At 48.2% G+C, this 19072-nt stretch overlaps 1 protein-coding gene across 1 annotated transcript in view; it reads left to right on the forward strand.

Annotated features, from left to right (window-relative positions):
• Positions 1 to 19072, forward strand: part of DNAH8 (dynein axonemal heavy chain 8) — a 9979189-nt gene that overhangs the window by 3702721 nt on the left and 6257396 nt on the right. Inside the window, exon 29 of the mRNA XM_069236651.1 lies at positions 1346 to 1411. Within this exon, the coding sequence (XP_069092752.1) occupies positions 1346 to 1411 (66 nt within the window). The remainder of the gene's footprint in view (positions 1 to 1345; positions 1412 to 19072) is intronic.

The raw sequence follows: 19072 nt of genomic DNA on the forward strand, positions 1-19072 counted from the left end.
CCCTTGATCGTGATGCTAACGGTGCCCAGATGGGCTATTTCCAAAACTGAGGACGGACATAATTTGGCCAAAAAGTGCTTTAAGAACCAGGAGGAGACCGGGAACAACCTGCTCGCCTATTTGCTGAGGTGCATTATCAGTTGGATTGACTTTGCGGCGTCTCCTGGTACGTTGTTCTCTGCAACATCAAAATCAATTCAGCTGCCCTTCGTAAAAGGGGTATCCGACCTCGTTGAACTGTCTTTGGCTACAGCCTTCTGCTTCATTCCACTGGAGATTTTCAACTTCTATCTTGATGACCAAGTGCGAAGGTAAACATCTTCCACATAGTTTCGCTCCATGGCTTTTGGATGAAGACACTCCTGTTTTCACACATTCCTGCAGCCTTGCCCCACTGACCTTCTACCTTCTCAGAGCATTTTACTTCAAAAATGTTAGTCCGAAGGTAAGTGCTCACTGGGCCCAATCCAATTTGTGTATCCAAACCGTGCACCATCGCTGTTGACCTAAACTTTTGACTTTGCCCAGGTCTAGCGCGACAAGATGTCTGCAGTTGCCACTTTTTGCTTTTAAGTGCTATTTTGAACTTTAAACTTCAAAAATTAATAACTCCAGTTTTACTAATTGAATTGTAATGGTTTTGTTGTCAAATAATTTATTAACACATACTATTTTGAGTGGTTTATGATTTCTCTTACATTGTGTTTTCACTTTGTTACTGTTTGTGTGCTGCAGAAATACTTTATACACAGCCTCTAAGCTAAGCCTGGCTGTTGTTTGTACCAAGCTACTCAGGGTTAAGCACAAGTTAATTTAGTGACTTTTTATGGTTCACCCTACAAGGGATTGTGACGGTTGCTTGACTAGACCTCACACTCCAGTCAACCAACAACCCTATTTCTCACAAAGGCTGACTGCTCGAAGCCACAGCTACACATGGTTGAGCTAACGTTTCACAGGGGTTGGGAATATATCATACGGCGATGTCTTAAAACACACCATATAAAACACCACATTTCCTCACACATGTAATATAAAAAAGTACCACACACATGAAAATTGATTGAATGCTAAAGTTTATACAATTCATTGATAAGTGATGGGCTAAGATGTTTAACTTTGCACTTTTCGTATGCCCATACTAAGCAAAGCTAAAACTGGGAGTATAAAACAAATAGCATGCATACCATAGTACGATTAAACCATAATATTTGCAAATACATCAATGAATATAAAGCATGGAATAGAATTTATTTTGGTATTAGCAACAAGTCATATTTTGAGTAATTTTGATCAGATGTATGTTTCTTTTAGTGCTTTTCATCATGCGGATTTATTTGATCAGTCCTATCCAACTGAAGAATATAATGCCCTTTTAAAAACGGAAGTACGCCTAAATATTCCTAATGTGGTAAGTTAATGTTAGATTTTGAAGAAGTTGTGTTCATGATCTTTCATAATCTTACATTTATTGCAACATTAATCTTTATGCATGGACATAGTTTTTGGTGGAAATGGTCTTGTTAAGCAATGTTCAAATTGCAGTCATTTCATGTTCAATATTCTTTACTGATGTTTCTAAAACAGTTTTTACTCCTGTATTGGAACTTTCATAGATTCACATGCTTGAATCATTCCCCATCATCGAGATGGGAGCCCCCGGTACATTTCACCAAGTAGTGTTAACATAGGTTTAATCCTAAGGGCCCTTAGGCCTCTCAATTTAATACTCTATCAGAGTCATTTTAAGGTAAAAGACCAAACTTCAGAGTCTACCAATCTGTTGACACCTCCCTTTGAAACCCTCCTGCAAGAATCTCTAGTACTTCAGATTTTCTTCCGCACGTCGTGCTAGGGAGTCTCCTCAGAGCTCTGCTCTTTTCTTCATAGCTTTTGGAATAGCTTTAAGCTGATATTCTTCTAAACCTGTTCTGACTGATTGTGGGTAAGGCCTACAGTATGTCTGACAAGGAAAGGAAAAATTTGTTCAGATCCTGCAAAAAACGATTACACTCTGAAGACCCTCATGAGGACTGCATATACTGCCTTTACCATTCCACTCTGCCAAGGACTGCAAGGTATGTCGTACCTTCTCTTCGCAGACCCTGAAGGATAGAGAGGGCAGATTATTAATATGGCTGCAGAAACTTAAATCTAGAGACAACCCAGTCTCTGATTCAGACAGCGATGACTCCTCAACATCGTCCAGAAAGTCATCTAAGAGACCTAGATCTCATTCAAGGTCTTCCTCAGAGCAGCCAAGAGAGACTAAAAAAAAGACCACCTCAGGGTCTTATAAAGGCCGCAGCCCTTCCTCTTCACCTCACAAATTCTCCACAAAAGATGAAAGAGATCATGCCAGCAGCTCTAAAAGGCCTAGAAAATCATCTTCAGTGCCTCCGTCTACGTCTGCTGAACCTTTCAAAAGGCCCTCTTATGCTCCTATGGTGGACAAACCACTGGCAAAGACTATATTGTCGACGACAGCCTCATCATCGATGACACCAGTGAATGCCTTTTCTATATTAATACCACCGACGGCTGTGCTGACGACGACATCGCCGATGACAGGCCTTCCACCGTCGACAAGGACAACGTCGACCACAGTTACAATGGTTTCCTCGTTGCCGTCTTCATCGTCGACGACCCTGTCGACGGTAGTTCCCACTTTGAAGCTGTTGACAGTTAAAATCTGCATGCGGACGTCATTGACGACTCCACTGTCGACAAAGGCTTTTACCACTCCGTCGACGAGCTCATTGACGACACCGTAGACGAGGGAAAAAATACACAGAAGTCAAGAAAAACTTACTCCACAGCATACTTCACCTAGAAAAGTGACTCCTCTGATGCCAGTACATCTTTTGGAGGGTGATGAAGACTCGGATGATGAGGGACCGTTTGGGACAGCGCACAGCCCCTCACAGTTGAACGTGAAGTATCAAGATGATGATGAGGAATACGGCAAAACCTATGACCCGCAGTACTACGCAGGGGACTAGTCATATCAGGAGGATGTATAAAAGCCAAGATCTGAGAGCGATGCTAGCAGACAATAGTAGGCTCTTTCCTCCTAAGGAGAAGGGGCAACCGCAGCCTCTTTCTTTGCCTGTTCCGAGGGTTACCACCCCACGTCAGTGGCCAACCTCTTTACCACTAGCGAATGTGGCCACACCAGATATGACCATACCACATGAGACTGACATTTCGGAGGGAGATCAAGAAGAAGGTGAGCTCCTCGACAACCAGTCGGAGTGGGATGAATATGTGATTCCAGCTCCTCCTCCTCCTTCTCATCCAAAAGTAGATTTGCCTCCAGATGACATCAGAGGATTCCATAATCTTTTGAAAAGAGCAGCTAAGCGTTTTGCACTTCCAATGCCATCTAAGCAAACTGATTGCTTTTTATATGATTTTAAAGAACCTTTCCAGAAATCAGTATGCTCCATACCGCTAGTCAGTTTCATATGGGAAGAGGGTTTGAAGGTCATGCAAAACCCTGCTACAGTCACGGCAGTGCTTCCTCGCTTGGACAAGAAGTACAAGGCACTAGAGGATGCCCCAGCATGCTTGACTGGTCACCCCTTCCAGAGAAGATCCCAAAATCCCTCTGCTCCAATTTCCGCACCTCCGGACAAAGAGGACAGACGGTTGGATAACATCAGGAAGAGGTTTTCATCAATGTCTAGCCACATTATAAGAGTGGCTAACTCCCTGGCTATGTTAACCAGAAATGATAGGCAATTATGGGCAGATATCGCCCCACATCTTAATCACTTGCCAGAGCACATTAAAACAGAAGCTAAAAAGACATTGCATGAGGGAGAATTCACATCGACGGAAATAATAGATTGTGCAATGGATAAAGCCACTACTGCATTTCGTCAGCTTGCAGGTTCAGCTGTCCTTTGGAGTCAAGGTTGGTTAAAGGTCACATCGTTCCGTGCGGAAGTGCAGAATAAGATCCTACATCTTCCTTTTGATGGCCAAGCATTGTTCGGCAAACATATTGACGAGATATTGCAGTCGATTAAATCTGACACAGACACTGCAAAATCTTTGGGGACTTTCCAGTTTGGGAGGCCTTCCTTTAGAGCCACGAGAAGGCATAGGATGCCTGCATATAGGGGAGGCTACCAGCAATACAGATACCCATCGTATCCTTCCTCTTCTCAGCAATCTCGTCAATATTACACCCAAAGGCAGCTGTCACATGCGGCGTACAACAGGTCAGCCTCCAGAGGACGCTCAGCTCGTCCTGCTAAAGACTCAGCTCGCAGAGCATGATGTATCCAGGGCTCCGGCTACCCCAACCATCCTCCCACAGTTCTAGGCGGAAAGATATCTGTTTTTCCAATAATGGCAAACCATAACATCGGACAAGTGGGTCTTACAGCTCGTAAAGTGTGGGCACACACTGGAGTTTGTCCAATACAATCCTCCTCGCAGAACTTCATCGAAGTATCCAGAACAACTCAAGAGAGAGATCAACAAAATGCTCCTCAAGGGCGCTATAGAAAGAGTACCTCCATCACAGCGAGGAAAAGGTTTTCACTCCAGATTTTTTCTAATTCGCAAAAAAGTGGAAGGACTGGAGACCGATCCTCGCTCTCAGAGAATTATACACCTACTTGAGAAAACAGTCTTTCCACATGATAAGCCTTCAGGATGTCCTTCTGCGGTTGAACCAGGGAGATTTTATGTCTGCCCTAGACCTAAAGGATGTGTATTTTCACATCCCCATTTCCACTGCCCACGGACAATACCTGAGATTCATGGTAGCCGAAAGCCATTTTCAATTTCGAGTCCTTCCATTTGGCCTAAAGTCAGCTCCCAGAATATTCACAAAGTGCCTAGCTCCTATTGAGGCCTTTCTCAGGAGAAGAAAACACCAAGTATTCCCATTCCTGGACGATTGGCTGATAAAAGCAGACACCCATGTAGGAGCACGCAGGTCAACAAGAAAGTGCGTTACCATGCTCAGCAGCTTAGGCCTGACTATCAACTGGGAGCAATCCAAACCTCAACCATCACGCACAATCACTTTTCTAGGGACAAAACTGGACACTCAATCCACCATGGCTTGTCCCACTGTGGAAAGACAGCAGAAACTCTAGCAAGATCAATTCAAAGAAAAGAATACATTTCAGTACGCCTCTTCAAGTCCTTATTGATACAACTCCAGAACCAGAATGATTCTGATAGCGCCACAATGGCCCCGCCAATTCTGGTACACGGACCTACTCAACTTATCGGAAAAACCTCACAGGAGGTTGCCGTGCAGACCGGATCTCCTGAGCAGAATGGAAGGCAGAATCCTACATCCCAACCTTCCCTCTCTGAGCTTGACAGCATGGCTCCTGAATTCCTACAGTATGGGCACCTAGGGCTCTCGCAGGAGTGCATGAACATCTTGAAAGAGTCAAAACGACCTTCCACGCGGCGTTTTTACGCTTTTAAGTGGAAGAGATTTTACATCTGGTGCTCTCAACAAGGTGTAAATCCCATACGAGCTCAGGAGGACGTCATACTGTCCTATTTGCTTCATCTGGCGAAGTCTGGTCTGCAGGTATCTTCTATTAAGGTTCATTTGTCTGCAATTACAGCGTATCGTAAGTCGCCTTCTCAGGAATCCTTCTTTACGATACCTGTAGTCAAGGATTTTTTAGAAGGCTTGAAAAAGGTTTTTCCTCCCATTCGGAGACCTTCTCCTCCATGGGAACTGAATGTAGTCCTGTCAAAGCTTATGGGCCCTCCCTTTGAACCTATCCACAAGGCCTCTTTACAGCACCTTACGTGGAAGACGGCTTTTTTGGTGGCCATTACTTCAGCGAGGAGGGTCAGCGAAATTCAGGCTCTGTCTTGCAGAGAACCGTACACGGTTTTTCACGATAATAGAGTGGTTCTGCGAACTCACCCATCTTTCCTTCCGAAGGTGGTGTCAGAATTCCATATCAATCAGACTATATCTTTACCGACTTTCTTTCCCAATCCGGAGACTCCGGCTGAGAAAGCATTGCATTCTTTAGACTTGAAAAGAGTGCTGAAATTCTATTTGGACAAAACAAAACCGATTAGACATTCTAACCATTTGTTTCTAAATTATGGTCATTTAAGAACAGGAGAGGCAGCGTCTAAACGAACGATATCAAGATGGATTGTGTCTTGTATTGTTAACTCTTACCAACTGGCTAATAAGCGATTACTGGCTAGGCCAAAAGCGCATTCCACAAGGGGAAAAGCGGCTACTGCTGCCCTCCTTAACAATGTACCAATTTCCGAGATTTGTAAGGCTGCTACATGGAAGTCTGTGCATACCTTTACTAAGCATTACTGTTTAGACTCGGATGCAAGAGCGGATGCCCAGGTGGGGCAGGCCTCTCTTAGAAATCTATTTGCATGAATATATATTCTTTCCTGCACTTCTTTCAGACGGTCCGCAGAGTTTAGGGATGGGCTTGCTAATCTATTCAATGTTTATGACTATTGATGAGGATCCCCTGGAAGAGAAGGATAAGTTACTTACCTGTAAATCCTAGTTCTCTTCCAGGGGTATCCTCTTCAAAGTCATAAACAACCCACCCTCCTCCCCGGACTCAAGTCTCCTAGAAGTGCAGGACAGATTATTTTTCTAATCAGTTACACAGATTGTCACCGTAAAAAAGTACTGACCTAACTGTGAACCAACTGTCACCTTCCCTTCACCCCTGAGGCATGGTGGGATACTGGAGGTGCTCAGGGTCTTAAAGGCACGGTGCCAAAGTTTTTATGGTTCTCCTGTGTTAACCTGCATGCAGCCTATTGGCTAAGAATGCTTCATTGTTTTTCAATGTAGTTTTTTCTATTTTTCTCTGCTATTTACTGCTGTTTACTTCCCTAAGTCCAGTTTTTGGGGGCTTAGGTAGATATTTATGATCTATTGTGATTTTATAATATAAAAAAAAAAAAAAAAAAACTTGCATAGAAATAAAGCATTTTAGCCTATTTATGATTATAGCCTGCATTGCTGTTTTACACATGATAATATGTATGTATTTTATATATATATGCTCCGGGGTCCCCGCACAAGGGCGGGAATATTCAATGTTTATGACTTTGATGAGGATACCCCTGGAAGAGAACTAGGATTTACAGGTAAGTAACTTATCCATATTGTGCATATGACACTAAGTGGTACTGTAGTAGCTTCACACGTCTCCTAGTTCAGCCTAAGCTGCTCTGCTAAGCTACCATTATCTATCAGCCTAAGCTGCTAGACACCCTATACACTAATAAGGGATAACTGGGCCTGGTGCAAGGTGCAAGTACCCCTTGGTACTCACTACAAGCCAGTCCAGCCTCCTACAGCGACGCGGAGAGCTGCTTTTACAATCTGCGCTCGCTCCATCCTGCCCCCTGCGGGTGGCGTCTTGAGGCCAGGGACGGCTCTCGCGGCCTGCGGTGGGACTGCTACACCACCTACCCCTGCAGGGCTCTCTCAGCAGCTGCATCGGGCAGCGGGCTACCGCGGGGACGCTGGTTATCGCTGGAGCTGAAGGTTGGAGACCCCCTCTGCTGCTGACGGCCCCACACACCTCGGACTAGCTTACTGCCAGCTCCTAGGAGCCCAGGATCTTGGTGCAGGCTGCTGGCCTGCCGGACAGATACACCGCCAATACAATCCCACAGGGCCCAGTCAGCAGCTAAATTGGGCCACGGGCCCCCGCAGTGGCGCACGACTGCCCCATTTCTGCGACTGGGATCCCTATTCTGCGCTCTACAGAAATGCTGACTGCCTGATCGGGCTGCTGGCGCACTACGGTTGTGGAGGCCCTTGTGGGACTCAAGAAAGTGCAGATCGCGTCATGCACACCCTACTTATCTCAGTTCAACCTTTTACATTTCTCCTGGGACCCCACTATTGCTGAGCTACATGGACTGCCGGTGGCAACCCTCCTACCATGAGGCCCACGCTTGGTAGACCTGTTGTGTTCAAGCCACTCTTGCTGGCCTCTGAGACTGCAACTGGCTGCGTGGCTCTTCCTGTGGGCCAGACCTTATCGCTTGACCCCCCTGACCCCTTCCTGCCTTGATACTAGGTGGGCAGCCGACCGGGGTAGGGTGGGTTCTCACGCAGGGCTTCTGTCTTCGGGTGCCCCCCCACTAGCCGGACGCCTGCTTATGAGACACGGGGACGTGCGCGTGCCGCCTGCCTAGCTGGCTGTGGGTAGAATGGGGAAAGCTGACCAGAAGCAGACAAAGCTAACTTTTGAGAGTGGGAAAAAGAAGAGCAGCTTGCCCAGCCGGATGGTGGACGACTTGCTGCCTGTGGAGGTGCCACCTGCGTCATCCATGAAGGCCATGTTTTTGGACCTTAAGCAAAGGCTAGCTAGCATCGATGCCAAGCTTGACCATCTAACGGAGCAGATGGATTGTTTAAAGGAAAGGGTGGATGGTCACGACTCACGCTTTGAGCAGCTGGAATCCCGCACCTCAGATTTGGAAGATGATCTCCGTGGAGATGGGGAGAAGTTGCTGCACATGGAGCGCGTGCTGTAGATATTCAGGAAGAAAAACGAGGACCTTGAGGCCCGGTCTCTGCGTAATAACATTTTCATTTTGGGCCTCCCGGAGTTGACGGCTATGGGGCGCATGGAGTACTTCATCAAGACTGTGCTCACTGAGCTGTTCCCTGGTGAGCTCTCCGGGATGCTGCCAGGGGCCCCTGCGCTCCCCATTAGTGTACGATTACTCAACTACCGAGACAGAGACACTATACTTCGACCAGCCAGGGAGCACAGGTCCGTGGTATACAACAACACGGAACTGAACTTTTTCCCTGATTACACTCCTGGGGTGCAGGCTGCCCAAAAGGCCTTCCTGCAGGTTAAACGAGTTCTAAGCCAGACCAATGCGAAATCTTCCCTCATTTACCAGGCAAAGCTGCGAGTACAACAAGTTGCATTTTTTTATGGACCCGAAACTGGCTGCGAAATATGCTGAATCTTTCCCCAGGAGGGCACTGTCAGGCGGCTGGCATTCCGCTGATGATGACGGAGGCCCTTTAAGTGATAATGACTGAATATATGCTTGTATTTTGGATTGTATATGGAGATGCTATGGCGCAAGAGAATGTGACGCCTGTGTGCTGCCTCACCTGGAATATCCGTGGGCTGAATGATGGGCACAAGATGGGGTTGGTATCAGCGTATGTTCAGCAATAAGCAGTAGATATTTGCATGCTGCAGGAGACTGTAGGAAAGTACCATCTTGCCTGGCATGTTACCCCCATATTTCACTGTATGTATGTTGTTTTAGCTCTTGTGTCACTGGGATCCTGCCAGGCAGGACCCCAGTGCTCATAGTATGTGCCCTGTATGTGTTCCCTGTGTGGTGCCTAACTGTATCACTGAGGCTCTGCTAACCAGAACCTCAGTGTTTATGCTCTCTCTGCTTTCTAAATTTGTTGCTGCAGGCTAGTGACTAAATTTGCCAATTCTCATTGGCACACTGAAACACCCATATAATTCCCTTTTATATGGTACTGAGGTACCCAGGGTATTGGGGTTCCAGGAGATCCCTATGGGCTGCAGCATTTCTTTTGCCACCCATAGGGAGCTCAGACATATCTTACACAGGCCTGCCACTGTGAATTAACATCCACGTTATTTCACAGCCATTTTTCACTGCACATAAGTGTAGGAAGTTGGCTCTGTATGTACTACTACTATGTAAGTAAGAAATAGCATGCACAGAGTCCAAGAGTCCAAGGGTTACCCTTAGAGGTGAGATAGAGGCAAAAAGAGATAATTCTAATGCTCTATTTTGTGGTAGTGTGGTCGAGCAGTAGGCTTATCAGAGGGTAGTGTTAAGCATTTGTTGTACACACACAGGCAATAAATGGGGAACACACACTCAAAGACAATTCCAGGCCAATAGGTTTTTATATAGAAAAATATATTTTCTTAGTTTATTTTAAGAACCACAGGTTCAAGATTTACACACAATACTTTAAATGAAAGGTATTTCACGTAGGCACTTTAGGAACTTTGAATTAGCAAAATAGCATATACAGTTCTCACACAAATGGCAATAAGCTATTTTAAAACTAGACACAGTGCAATTTTCAACAGTTCCTGGGGAGGTAAGTGTTTGTTAGTTTTGCAGGTAAGTAAACCACCTACAGGGTTCAAAGTTGGGTCCAAGGTAGCCCACGGTTAGGGGTTCAGGGCAACCCCAAAGTTACCACACCAGCAGCTCAGGGCCGGTCAGGTGAAGAGGTCAAAGTGGTGCCCAAAACGCATAGGCTTCAATGGAGAAGGGGGTGCCCCGGTTCCAGTCTGCCAGCAGGTAAGTACCCGCGTCTTCAGAGGGCAGACCAGGGGGGTTTTGTAGGGCACCGGGGGGGACACAAGTCAGCACAAAAAGTACACCCTCAGCGGCAAGGGGGCGGCCGGGTGCAGAGTGCAAACAGGCATCGGGTTTGCAATGGAGTTCAATGGGAGACCCAGGGGTCTCTTCAGCGAAGCAGGCAGGCAAGGGGGGGGCTCCTACAGGGTTCAAAGTTGGGTCCAAGGTAGCCCACGGTTAGGGGTTCAGGGCAACCCCAAAGTTACCACACCAGCAGCTCAGGGCCGGTCAGGTGAAGAGGTCAAAGTGGTGCCCAAAACGCATAGGCTTCAATGGAGAAGGGGGTGCCCCGGTTCCAGTCTGCCAGCAGGTAAGTACCCGCGTCTTCAGAGGGCAGACCAGGGGGGTTTTGTAGGGCACCGGGGGGGACACAAGTCAGCACAAAAAGTACACCCTCAGCGGCAAGGGGGCGGCCGGGTGCAGAGTGCAAACAGGCATCGGGTTTGCAATGGAGTTCAATGGGAGACCCAGGGGTCTCTTCAGCGAAGCAGGCAGGCAAGGGGGGGGCTCCTCGGGGTAGCTACCACCTGGGCAAGGGAGAGGGCCACCTGGTGGTCGCTCCTGCACTGGAGGTCGGATCCTTCAGGTCCTGGGGGCTGCGGGTGCAGTGTCCTTACCAGGCGTCAGGTCTTTGAAGCAGGCATTCGCGGTCAGGGGGAGCCTCTGGATTCCCTCTGCAGACGTCGCTGTGGCGGCTCAGGGGAGTCAACTCTGGCTACTCAAGGGCTTGCAGTCGCCGGGGAGTCCTCCCTGTAGTGTTTGTTCTCCACAAGACTAGCCGGGGGCGTCGGGTGCAGAGTGCAAAGTCTCATGCTTCCGGCGGGAAACGTGTGTTCTTTCAAAGTTGCTTCTTTGTTTCAAAGATGCTTCTTCCTTGGAGCAGAGCCGCTGTCCTCAGGAGTTCTTGGTCCTTTTAGATGTAGGGTAGTCCTCTGAGGCTTCAGAGGTCGCTGGACCCTGTGGAACGCGTCGCTGGAGCAGTTCTTTTGAAGTGGGGAGACAGGCCGGTAGAGCTGGGGCCAAAGCAGTTGGTGTCTCCGTCTTCTCTGCAGGTTTTTCAGCTCAGCAGTCCTTCTTCGTATTAGGTTGCAGGAATCTATCTTGCTGGGTTCTGGGAGCCCCTAAATACTCGATTTAGGGGTGTGTTTAGGTCTGGGGGGTTAGTAGCCAATGGCTACTAGCCCTGAGGGTGGCTACACCCTCTTCGTGCCTCCTCCCTGAGGGCAGGGGGGCACATTCCTACCCCTATTGGGGGAATCCTCCATCTGCAAGATGGAGGATTTCTAAAAGTCAGAGTCACCTCAGCTCAGGACACCTTAGGGGCTGTCCTGACTGGCCAGTGACTCCTCCTTGTTTTTCTCATTATCTTCTCCGGCCTTGCCGCCAAAAGTGGGCCCGTGGCCGGAGGGGGCGGGCAACTCCACTAGCTGGAGTGCCCTGGGGTGCTGTAACAAAGGGGGTGAGCCTTTGAGGCTCACCGCCAGGTGTTACAGTTCCTGCAGGGGGAGGTGAGAAGCACCTCCACACAGTACAGGCTTTGTTACTAGCCACAGAGTGACAAAGGCACTCTCCCCATGTGGCCAGCAACATGTCTGGTGTGTGGCAGGCTGCTAAAACTAGTCAGCCCACACTGGTAGTCGGATAAGGTTTCAGGGGGCATCTCTAAGATGCCCTCTGGGGTGTATGTTACAATAAAATGTACACTGGCATCAGTGTGCATTTATTGTGCTGAGAAGTTTAATACCAAACTTCACAGTTTTCAGTGTAGCCATTATGGTGCTGTGGAGTTCGTGCAAGACAGACTCCCAGACCATATACTCTTATGGCTACCCTGCCCTTACAATATCTAAGGTTCTGCTTAGACACTGTAGGGGCATAGAGATCATGCACTTATGCCCTCACCTATGGTATAGTGCATCCTGCCTTAGGGCTGTAAGGACTGCTAGAGGGGTGACTTATCTATACCTATACGCAGTGTAAGGTTGGCATGGCATCCTGAGGGGAGTGCCATGTCGACTTAGTCATTTTATCCCCACTAGCACACACAAGCTGGCAAGCAGTGTGTCTGTGCTGAGTGAGGGGTCCCCAGGGTGGCATAAGACAGGCTGCAGCCCTTAGAGACCTTCCCTGGCACCAGGGCCCTTGGTACCAGGGGTACCAGTTACAATGGACTTACCTGGATGCCAGGGTGTGCCAATTGTGGAAACCAAAGTACAGGTTAGGGAAATAACACTGGTGCTGTGGCCTGGTTACCAGGCCTCAGCACACTTTCAAATCAAAACTTGGCATCAGCAAAGGCAAAAAGTCAGGGGGTAACCATGCCAAGGAGGCATTTCCTTACACAAACCCCCCCCCCCCAAACGAAAGAGGATGAGACTAACCATTCCCAAGAGAGTCTTCATTTTCTAAGTGGAAGAACCTGAAAAGGCCAACTGCATTGTCATGGGCAGTCCCAGGTCTGTGTTCCACTATAAAGTCCATTCCCTGTAGGGAGATGGACCACCTCAACAGTTTTGGATTTTCACCTTTCATTTGCATTAGCCATCTGAGAGGTCTGTGGTCAGTCTGAACTAGAAAGTGAGTACCAAAGAGGTATGGTCTCAACTTCTTCAGGGACCAAACCACAACAATGGCCTCCCTCTCAATGGCATTCCAACGCTGCTCCCTGGGGAGTAACCTCCTGCTAATGAAAGCAACATGCTGGTCAAGGCCATCATAATTTGTTTGGGACAAAACTGCCCCTATCCCATGTTCAGAGGCATCAGTCTGCACAATGAACTGCTTGGAGTAATCTGGAGCTTTGAAGACTGATGCTGTGCACATTGCTTGTTTCAGGGTGTCAAAGACCTGTTGGCATTCTACAGTCCAGTTTACTTTCTTGGGCATTTTCTTGGAGGTAAGTTCTGTGAGGTGTGTCACTATAGATCCATATCCCTTCCCAAACCTCCTGTAGTACCCAGTCAAGCCAAGGAATGCCCTGACTTGAGTCTGGGTTTTTGGAGCTGCCCAGTCCAGAATAGTCTGGATCTTGGGCTGGAGTGGCTGAACTTGGCCTCCACCTACAAGGTGTCCCAAGTAAACCACAGTGCCCTGCCCTATCTGGCATTTGGATGCCTTGATAGAGAGGCCTGCTGCTTGCAGAGCCTTCAAAACCTTCTTCAGGTGGACCAGGTGATCCTGCCAGCTGGAGCTAAAGACAGCAATATCGTCAAGATAAGCTGCACTAAAGGACTCCAAGCCAGCAAGGACTTGATTCACCAACCTTTGAAAGGTGGCAGGGGCATTCTTTAAACCAAAGGGCATAACTGTAAACTGATAATGCCCATCAGGTCTGGAGAATGCTGTCTTTTCTTTTGCTCCTAGTGCCATTTTGATTTGCCAGTACCCTGCTGTCAAGTCAAAGGTACTTAAGCAATTGGCAGCACCTAGTTTGTCTATCAATTCATCTGCTCTTGGAATGGGATGGGCATCTGTCTTGGTGACAGAATTAAGTCCTCTGTAGTCCACACAAAACCTCATCTCTCTCTTTCCATCTTTGGTGTGAGGTTTGGGGACTAAGACCACTGGGCTATCCCAGGGGCTGTCAGAGTGCTCAATGACTCCCAATTCCAGCCTCTTGTGGACATCCACCTTGATGCTTTCCTTAACTTGGTCAGACTGTCTGAAACTTTTGTTTTTGACAGACATGCTGTCTCCTGTGTCCACATCATGGGTACACAGATGTGTCTGACCAGCGGTTAAGGAAAAGAGCTCAGCAAACTGTTGCAGGACCTTCCTACAGTCAGATTTCTGTTGGCCAGAGAGGGTGTCTGAATAGATCACTCCATCAACTGAGCCATATTTAGGGTCTGTGGAGAGGAGATCAGGGAGAGGTTCACTCTCAGCTTCCTAGTCCTCATCTGTTACCATCAACAGATTCACATCGGCCCTGTCATTGAAGAGTTTTAGGCGGTTCACATGGATCACCCTTTTGGGGGTCCTGCTAGTGTCTAGGTCTACCAGGTAGGTGACCTGACTCTTCCTTTCTAGCACTGGGTAAGGGCCACTCCATCTGTCCTGAAGTGCCCTGGGAGCCACAGGCTCCAGAACCCAGACTTTTGTGCCCTGGCTGAAACTCAAACATAGCAGCCTTTTGGTCATACCACATCTTCTGGAGTTGTTGGCTGGCCTCAAGGTTTTTACTTGCCTTTTCCATATACTCTGCCATCCTTGAACGTAGGCCTAGTACATAGTCTACTATATCTTGTTTAGGCTCATGAAGAGGTCTCTCCCAGCCTTCTTTTACAAGAGCTAGTGGTCCCCTTACAGGATGGCCAAACAGAAGTTCAAAGGGGGAAAACCCTACTCCCTTCTGAGGCACCTCTCTGTAGGCGAAAAGCAGACATGGCAAGAGGACATCCCATCTCCTTTTGAGTTTTTCAGGGAGCCCCATGATCATGCCTTTCAAGGTCTTGTTAAACCTTTCTACAAGACCATTGGTTTGTGGATGGTATGATGTGGTGAATTTGTAAGTCACCCCACACTCATTCCACATATGCTTCAGGTATGCTGACATGAAGTTGGTACCTCTGTCAGACACCACCTCCTTAGGAAATCCCACTCTGGTAAAAATACCAATGAGTGCTTTGGCTACTGCAGGGGCAGTAGTCGACCTAAGGGGAATTGCTTCAGGGTATCTAGTAGCATGATCCACTACTACTAGTATATATTGGTTCCCTGAGGCTGTGGGAGGTTCAAGTGGACCCAATATGTCCACACCCACTCTTTCAAAGGGGACCCCTACCACTGGAAGTGGAATGAGGGGGGCCTTTGGGTGTCCACCTGTCTTACCACTGGCTTGACAGGTGGCACAGGAGACACAAAACTCCTTGACATTCTGGGACATGTTGGGCCAATAGAAGTGGTTGACTAATCTCTCCCACGTCTTGGTCTGTCCCAAATGCCCAGCAAAAGGAATATCATGAGCTAAGGTTAGGATGAACTCCCTAAACCCCTGAGGCACTACCACTCTCCTAGTGGCACCAGGTTTGGGATCTCTTGCCTCAGTGTAAAGGAGTCCATCTTCCCAATAGACTCTATGTGTTCCTGTTATTTTTCCTTTGGACTCTTCAGCAGCTTGCTGCCTAAGGCCTTCAATAGAGGGACAGGTTTCTTGCCCCTTACACAACTGTTCCCTTGAGGGTCCCCCTGGGCCTAGGAGCTCAACCTGATAAGGTTCTAACTCCATGGGCTCATTTCCGTCAGAGGGCAGAACTTCTTCCTGGGAAAAGAGGTTCTCTTTTTCTTGTTGTGTTGAAACTGGTTCCCCAGTTTTCTTTCCTTTTCTCTTGGAGAGTTGGGCCCTTTTTCCAGGCTCCAACACCACTTTTTCACCCTGAGCCTTGCACTGTTCCCTTGTCTTGACACACACCAGTTCAGGGATACCCAGCATGGCTGCATGGGTTTTGAGTTCTACCTCAGCCCATGCTGAGGACTCCAGGTCATTTCCAAGCAAACATTCTACAGGGATATTTGAGGAGACCACCACCTGTTTCAGGCCATTGACCCCTCCCCACTCTAAAGTTTCCATAGCCATGTGATGTACTTTAGTCTGTTTGTCAGCGTTGGTGACTGGATAAGTTTGTCCAGCCAGGTATTGACCAAGGGAAACCAATTTCTCTGTCACCATGGTGACACTGGCACCTGTATCCTTCAGGCCTTCTACACTTGTCCCATTAATTAAGAGTTGCTGCCTGTATTTTTGCATGTTAGGGGGCCAGGCATCCAGTGTAGCTAAATCCACCCCACCCTCAGAGACTAATGTAGCTTCAGTGTGAACCCTGATTTGCTCTGGGCACACTGTTGATCCCACTTGGAGACTGGCCATTCCAGTGTTAGCTGGAGTAGAGTTAGAAGTGGAACCTTTCTTGGGACAGGCCTTGTCTCCAGTTTGGTGTCCTTGCTGATTACAGCTACGACACCAGGCCTTTTTGGGATCAAAGTTATTACCCTTGTACCCAAAATTGGATTGTGAAGAGGTTCTGGACCCTCCCTCCTGAGCAGGTTTTTGGGGCCCTATAGAAGACTCTTTACTTTTTCCCTTGGATGTCTCAACACTCTTCCCCTGGGGAGTCTTTGTGACCCCTTTCTTTTGGTCACCCCCTGTGGAAGTCTTGGTCACCCTAGTCTTGACCCAATGGTCCGCCTTCTTTCCCAATTCTTGGGGGGAAATTGGTCCTAGGTCTACCAGATGCTGATGCAGTTTATCATTGAAACAATTACTTAACAGGTGATATTTCACAAATAAATTGTACAGCCCATCATAATCATTTACACCACTGCCTTGAATCCAACCATCCAGTGTTTTCACTGAGTAGTCAACAAAATAAACCCAGGTCTGGCTCGAGGATTTTTGAGCCCCGCTGAACCTAATTCTATACTCCTCAGAGGAGAATCCAAAGCCCTCAATCAGGGTAGCCTTCATGAGGTCATAGGAGTCTGCATCTTTTCCAGAGAGTGTGAGGAGTCTATCCCTACACTTTCCAGTGAACATTTCCCAAAGGAGAGCACCCCAGTGAGATCTGTTTACTTTTCTGGTTGCACAAGCCCTCTCAAAAGCTGTGTACCATTTGGTGATGTCATCACCATCTTCATATTTAGTTACAATCCCTTTTGGGATTTTCAACATGTCAGGAGAATCTCTGACCCTATTTATGTTGCTGCCACCATTGATGGGACCAAAACCCATCTCTTGTCTTTCCCTTTCTATGGCTAGGAGCTGTCTCTCTAAAGCCAATCTTTTGACCATCCTGGCTAAGAGGAGGTTATCTTCATTGAGGTTGCCCTCAATGCTTCCAGAGTTGCTGGACTCTCCTGTGAGAGAAGCAGCATCTCTGACTATCACATTTGGAGTCAGGGTTTGAGGGACTCTGTTCTCCCTAACTAGGAGTGGGGGTGGGAAATCCTCCACTTCACTAGCTTCCTCCTCTGGGAAGGTATCCTCAGAGGGGTTGTTTTTAGCAAACTCTGCCAAAAGCTCCTGGAGCTGTACTTTGGTAGGGTTTGAACCAGTTTTAATCTTTTTGGCTTTGCAGAGAGACCCTAGCTCTGACATCCTAAGATGCAGGTTAGGGGTGACGTTGAGTTCCATCACACTGTCTTCTGCATTAGACATTATGGGGGTCATTACAACATTGGCGGTAAAAGCCGCTTCCCGCCGTGCAGAAGACCGCCAATACACCGCCGCGGAATTCCGCCACAGCTATAATGACACACATCTCGGAATCCGCCGAAATTCAGACACCCACACAAGTCCGTCACACCAAAGCTCAGTGATAAACTGGCGAAAACAAATCCTCCACCGTCACGCCAACAGAAACACGCCCATGCTATTACGACCCACGAATCCACGCATCTGTCTTTCAACCGTGGTATTCCATTGGCGGTACACACTGCCACGCTCAAAATACACACACATCTCCAAAACACCTACACATTGGACAATTCAAAATACACACACCTGATATACATACAAACACCACTCCCACACACCCAACACAATATAAAACACACACCCACATCACCCACAAACCCCTACGACAAAACATTAGAGACGAAGGCGACAGAGAGAGCACAGCAATAGACAACCCCACCACACAGAGGCACACAACACGATCACCCACACAACATCCACGCACAAAACACCCCACACCACTACACATCACCACACTCATCACCACATACACCACCCCACACATCACCTGCACCAGGCAATGGCACGCCAAGGACACCCCAGGTTTTCGGAGGAGGAGCTCAGGGTCATGGTGGAGGAAATCGTACGGATAGAGCCACAGCTATTTGGATCACAGGTGCAGCACACCTCTATAGCTAGGAAGATGGAGCTATGGCGAAGAATCGTGGACAGGGTCAACGCAGTGGGACAGCACCCAAGAAATCGGGAGGACATCAGGAAGAGGTGGAACGACCTACGGGGGAAGGTGCGTTCCGTGGTCTCCATGCACAACATCGCGGTTCAGCGGACTGGCGGCGGACCCCCACCTCCTCCCCCACAACTAACAACATGGGAGGAGCACATCTTGACCATTATGCATCCTGAGGGCCTCGGAGGAGTCGGTGGAGGAATGGACACTGGTAAGTCAAATCTTAACTATCATATCCCCCACCCTACCTGCATGCTATCACACACCCCCACCCTCACCCCCTCCCCTATCACTCAAACTCCTCACTAATGTACTAATAACACAAACCACACATCCCAACGCCAAGCCCTGCATGACACAACAAAGCATGGACACCCATCACTAAAGCATGCCCACTGCACATACCCATAACAACCCCTAACCATCATCACACAAGCCCCCACACAGGAATGCTAGCACTGGGGTACACGCTCACCCACCCATTGCACACCATGACACACACACATGCAATAATCATGCTTTTATACCCCTGCAGGACCACTACCTAACGTCACCAGACTGGAGGGTCCAGACATCCCTACCCCACCCACAGAAGAGGCCCACAGTGATGACAGCAGCTCTGGCCAACTGGATCCAGATGACCAGCCCGGACCATCGTGGGCCTCGGGACAGTCGGTTCCCCTCGCACAGGCACAGCCCAACACTGACGTTCCACCCTCTGGAAACACCAGTACAGCACCCACCCAGCGGGCCCATACCTCCGT

Source organism: Pleurodeles waltl, chromosome 5 (genome assembly GCF_031143425.1).
Source record: "Pleurodeles waltl isolate 20211129_DDA chromosome 5, aPleWal1.hap1.20221129, whole genome shotgun sequence".
Lineage (NCBI taxonomy): Eukaryota > Metazoa > Chordata > Amphibia > Caudata > Salamandridae > Pleurodeles > Pleurodeles waltl.